The sequence below is a fragment of the Austrofundulus limnaeus genome, unplaced genomic scaffold (genome assembly GCF_001266775.1).
Source record: "Austrofundulus limnaeus strain Quisiro unplaced genomic scaffold, Austrofundulus_limnaeus-1.0 Scaffold14, whole genome shotgun sequence".
Classification (NCBI taxonomy): domain Eukaryota; kingdom Metazoa; phylum Chordata; class Actinopteri; order Cyprinodontiformes; family Rivulidae; genus Austrofundulus; species Austrofundulus limnaeus.
In genome coordinates, this window is record NW_013952416.1 from 1,429,017 (window position 1) to 1,434,759 (window position 5,743).

Consider the following 5,743-nt stretch of genomic DNA (forward strand, 5'->3'; position numbering starts at 1 on the left):
TTTAACAACAATTCAAAAATACCCCAAAATATCATTGTATTGAATTCATGGAATTTTTGTAAAAAAATATTTTTTTTACACCAAAATAATTTAGGGGGGGCTTTAAAATATTTTAGTGGGGCTCCAGGCCCCCTAAAATAGGCCTAGTGACGCCACTGCAAGTATGAGAAAAGTGGCTGCAGCTGACAGGTGAAACACAACAGGTGTAGATGGGTGTGGCAGGCAGGATGGAAAAGTACTGACAGAGAGATAGAGAAGGAAAACACAAAAAATAAATAAATAAAAGGAAACAAACCTAACAACACAAAGGTCAGGCAAAGAAGAAAATAGCACAAAAGATCATGAAAACAGACAAAACATTTAAAGTAATGTTTTGCAAAACTGATCTGAACACAATAAAATGAAGAGATTTAAAAACTAAGAGTTGTCGGCTGGTTTATTGGGGGTCTTTTACAACTGTGAAGACCGGATTCTCCCTGTTGAGCAGCCTAGACCTCAAGACAACTAAAAGCAAAGGATTTTGTGTTCTTTTGTGTTCTAATCTGGAGGGCCACACATGAAAAGACAACAGGAACCGGTCCGTTTAGTCCTTTATAGTTCAACAATAAAGGTAAAGTTAATTCTAAAACAAATGGAGACAAGTACCGGAAAGAAATGTTTGTGCTTTTTTTATATTAGAGGAGCAGTATTCTGGACCAGCTGAAGCCGTGACAGCCAGGTCTGACTAAAACCATCATACTGAGAGTTCTGATAATCCAGTTAGGAAGTACAAAAAATAAAAATAAAAAATCGGAGAATCAAAGGATTTCTTACACGGAGCTAATTTGTTGCTCAAAGTTAAAATTAGAACCAGAAACAGGCTGAAGTCATAGATGCTAAACTTGGCTTCACAATCACAAACAGCATCATTTCTGTATTGGTTTCCCATGACAACATTAAGCCTAACCAAGGTCGTGATCCTGTATCCGCTCTGTCAAACAGGAATCAGTGTTTCTGCATGTGAAATGAAGACTTCARTTTCACCGTTTCAGCTAAAGGATGCAAATAAAGTCAAAAAAGAAACAACAAATAATGCAGTGTTTTAGGGATTTTAACMACTGTCAAAGTCATATTTTAGGTCATTACATCTATTAGTTGTTGCTGTTTAACTTAACTGAAATCAAGATTTTTATTTTTATATTTGGGTGGTGGGGCACCAAAAAGTTAGGGAATCACCTCAGATGTACTTTAATGTTTAGTTTGCTTCTCATTTGATATCTTATTGAAGCCTGTTCTATACTTAAATTTATATTTATATTAAGGTCTCTGCATCCTAATATTTGGGATACTGGCTTTAGTGTGGCTGCCTTATTTAGAGGGAGTACATTTTAAATTTTGTTTTTAATTTAAAAAAAATACATCTTTGTTATTACTCCTAATTTCTTATTGTTTGTTTTTGTGTTCATGAGGTTTAACTAATCCTAACTAGTTAGTGGAACTTAAAAATGTAGGCCTACATTGAGTAAAAGCTTGGGACTCAAGGATCAAGCTGTCTGGCCAAAGGGGGAGGGGGCATCAAATTATTATTGTTGTTGTTGTTGTTGTTGTTGTTGTTGTTGTTGTTGTTGTTGTGTTTGCTGGTGCCCCTGAAATAAGGTCATCGAACTAAATCAAATTAGTTTGAAAGCATTTCATCCACTTTTCCAGGTATACTGCAATTCATGGGTCCACACTCAATGTAAATAAAAACACTTTCATCTGCGAGCTTTACGCAAGAAATTGGAGCAAAAACGGGCACCAATCCATCAAAACTGTCAAACTTGTCAATCCCAAACTGCTCACCATTGACCAGTTTTCCATCGCATCTGGTATAGAAATCAAAAACTTGGTAAATTTTTAACCATTTATCATTAGTATGAGAGATAAGTTTTGTTCCTTTCTGGTTTTCTTTTTTGACCAGTCTTTCTTACTTTGCAAGAAGTACCTATACAGGAAGTTCCTTTTTTTATTTCATATCACTGTTTTCCACATCAAAATATTCATGCAAAGCCCACTGACGCTCATTAAAGAAGCCCTTCATAATATATTAACTTGCTGATGCTCATTTTGCCGTTTCCCTCCTAATCAGCATCACAACAACTAATAAGACGAGCACAACTCTAAGCATGCAGCAGAACAAAATCATCAGTTAAAATATGTTTGTTGGAGATGCTAATGTTGTCATGCTCATCACATAAGTCAGGGAGGATGATTGGTGTGACCCTGAGGTTGCCACGAAGCCACAACAAAAGTCACAAATCTGTCAGGAATGGGTTTGAGCACTATGTGCATGAGCATCATAAAATGTTCTTCATTGCAGCTTGTTGTTAATCTAATTAGTTGTTCTAAAACGCTAATTAGTTGCTTGTGTTTTATTGTCATCCAGCTCAGAAATTATTCTTTTAGGGGGAAAAAAAAAGTGGAGTTATTAGAAAACAGTGTGCCTGAATACAGAGGAGGCATCTCCTGCTGTTTTCTTGTGTAGATTCGTTAGATTTCACGCATCCAATGCAGAGACACATCTGCTGTGACCTGTCGTGCACGCGCCGCCGAGGTGGCCTTGCGCGCGCGCGCTGACGTCAGGCACGGGTGCCGCTTTTGTCCCGCGTGTTTAAAAAGTGAGAAATGACCGGTGCTGACAGCCAGACGCGTCCGCACGCAGAGGAGCGCAGGACCTACCGAACCCAACCGAACCCGAACCAGCAGCCATGCGTCACTCCCTGCTCCCTCTGTCCGTCCTGGGACTCCTCCTCGCGCTCTCCTCCGCCTGCTACATCCAGAACTGCCCCCGGGGCGGGAAGCGCGCGCTGCCAGAGGGAGCCAGCAGACAGGTGAGGAGGACACCAGCATCTCTCTTATTTCTGTTTGACCTCTATAGATATTGTTTATCATGCAAACTTATATTAAAATATTTCTTATTTTAGTTACATTGACAAATGATAAATTAATTAAAAATAAAGAACAACCATAAAATCAACATGAAGTGCTGGTTTGAGCAAATATAAAAGCCACTGGTAGCCTAATTTAATGKTTAAATATTTTACAGTATCAGCAAAAATAATAATTTTATTTCAAATATTTAAAAGTTTAAAAAGTACTCATCTGGTAACCCAAAATCATCATCATGACAATAAATAGGCAAAGAAATTAAGTATTTTGTACATTTTGTCTAAAAAAGAACAGTTTCACAATTAAATGTTTATATTTATTTTAATATTTCAGTTTGGACACATACTCAAAACAATACATGCATACACTGACATGTTTCCACATTTATTAAATAACTATTCACAGGCTTACCCTCACACTCTGTCTCTATAATCCATGTTATATATTTGTTGTTACCATTGCAGGCTCTGTGTTTATGCAATGACAAAATGTATTGTCTGGATTTGACCCATCTCATTGTGTGATACACCCAAGTGGTGCAGCTGTTTAAGCAGTACATGTGTTTTGCTCAACATCATGAGATTTAGGCATGACGGGGAGTCGAACCTGCAAGTGTTGAGTCTTCAGCCAGCTGCCCTGCTGCCCTTACTTATGTATGGATTTATTATACATGTCACTTGCAGTATCTGTTCTTACAGCAAAATGTTAAACCCACCTAATAATATGATTGGGTTTGTCCCATTGTGTGAACATCAACAGAAAAGGTGAACAATTGTTTTTATTTTACCTAATTTCTTTTTAAAAATTACCTTAATTTGCCCTCTTTTAGTGCATGTCCTGTGGCCCCGGAGATAGGGGCCGCTGCTTCGGCCCCAGCATCTGCTGCGGTGAGGGTCTGGGCTGCCTGCTGGGCTCGGCAGCATCGGTCCACTGCGAGGAGGAGAACTACCTGCTCACCCCCTGCCAGGCAGGAGGGAGACCCTGTGGATCCGAGGGGGGACGCTGTGCCACCTCAGGACTCTGCTGCAACTCCGGTACAGATTTGTCTCCCGGTTTTGTCGTGTTCAGTGGATTYATTGGCTAGAACAGGGGTGGGCAATCCTGGTCCTCGAGGGCCACAGCCCTGCATGTTTTACTTGCTTCTCTGCTCCAACACACCTGATATGAATGATTGGATGATTATCAGGCTTCTTGCAGTATGGAGGACCGAAACTGACATAATTAGAAATAAAAGCAGAATTATACAGTAGAAATGAACCACTAAATAAATACATTTGAAATGTACCAATTAAAATAACAAAGGAGAACTTTATCTCATGATTTTTTGTTTGAAATGACTTTAATATTTGTTTTTCCAGGTTAATATAAATTAGTCTATATATTTTAACATATAATTTAAATTTGAATGTTTTTTAAAATACATATATTTTTTGTTTTTCCTTTTACTTCTACATGCATTTGTGTCTCTTACATGTTTATACTTAATTATTTTTAAAATTTTTCCCACAAGGCTTTTTTATTTCCATGTGTTGCAGGCGTGTGCTGCCTCAGTTTAGCTTAAAGTTTAGTTTAAACCAAAGGCAAGGAGAAAAACTTACCCGTGCCTTTGTTTTTAACTAAACTTTAAACTTTAAGCTAAACTGAGGCAGCACACGCCTGCAACACATCGAAACAAAAAAGACTTGTGGGACAAAACTATAAAAATATTTCAATTTAAACATTTAAGAGACCAATGTATGTACAAGTAAAAGGGAAAACTGAAAAATATATATTTTAAAAAAGAGTCAAATTTGAATTGTTAAAAAATATCAATTAAACGAGAATTAAATTACAAAACATGAGGTGGAGTTCTTTTTTAATTGAATAGGTGCATTTTAAGTGTATTTATTTATTTAGTGGCTCATTTACATATTTCTGCTTTTATTTATAATTATGTCAGTGTCGGTCCTCCATACTGCAGAACTTAGAAGGTAAATCAATGTCTGAATCAGGTGTGTTGGAGCCAGGAAAAACGTAAAACATGTAGGGCTGCGGCCCTCGAGGACCAGGATTGCCCACCCCTGGGCTAGAATATGTTGTGAAGTGATCCGTGTTCGCTCTGCTCCTTCTCAGAGGGCTGCGCGGTGGATTCCAACTGCCTCGGCGAGACGGAAGCCACGGATTCAGCCCAGAGCTCTGCACGGAGCTCGCCCACAGAGCTGCTGCTTCGTCTCCTTCATGTAGCCAGCAGAGGACCCAATGAGTACTGATCCACCTGCTTCCACAGCTACTGAGCCTCACGTTCTGAACTCTGAACCAAGTCATTTTCATCCCCTCTGTGCTAATCTGGCCTTTTGTTGTTATTATTATTTTACAAAGTAGAAGGGAAAAATCCCACTATCAGTGTTAAATGTAAATTTTGCTCTCCCCTTTAAAACTGTATATACTTCTGCACATAATATAAACAATACTGAGCTCAAATTCTGATAACAGTTATAACAAAACAATGTAAATAAATGATCATAAATTAAGCTCGTCACTGACAAACAGCTGAGATACAATGCTTGTGCAGCAAAAACATTATTGTACATAAAAAAATTGAAAGGAAAATACAGACTGTACCACTGCCAAGAAAYGCCTGTGTGGTTTGTTCCCGTAATAAATGTAGTTTCATATTAGTCACACCTTGTTTCTGCTTCTGTGTGAGAAAGAAAAAAACAAAACAAAAAGAAAGTAGTTTCAACCAGAGCAAAGAACTGCATCTGAGAAAATCAACTCTAATAATTGCTGAAATTTAGTCAGTCATTTATTGGGAGTTTTCTGCACCCATTAACATTCTTTTTATGCATGCATATAT

General features: G+C 38.0%; 1 protein-coding gene across 1 annotated transcript; it reads left to right on the forward strand.

Annotated features, from left to right (window-relative positions):
* Nucleotides 1-2,647: 2,647 nt before the first annotated feature.
* On the forward strand, nt 2,648-5,536 carry avp (arginine vasopressin). The gene is made up of 3 exons (XM_014002549.1): nt 2,648-2,849; nt 3,737-3,941; nt 5,020-5,536. The coding sequence occupies exons 1-3, from the start codon at nt 2,727-2,729 to the stop codon at nt 5,154-5,156; spliced, it is 465 nt and encodes a 154-aa protein (XP_013858003.1). The 5' UTR covers nt 2,648-2,726; the 3' UTR covers nt 5,157-5,536.
* The last annotated feature ends 207 nt before the right edge of the window (nt 5,537-5,743 follow it).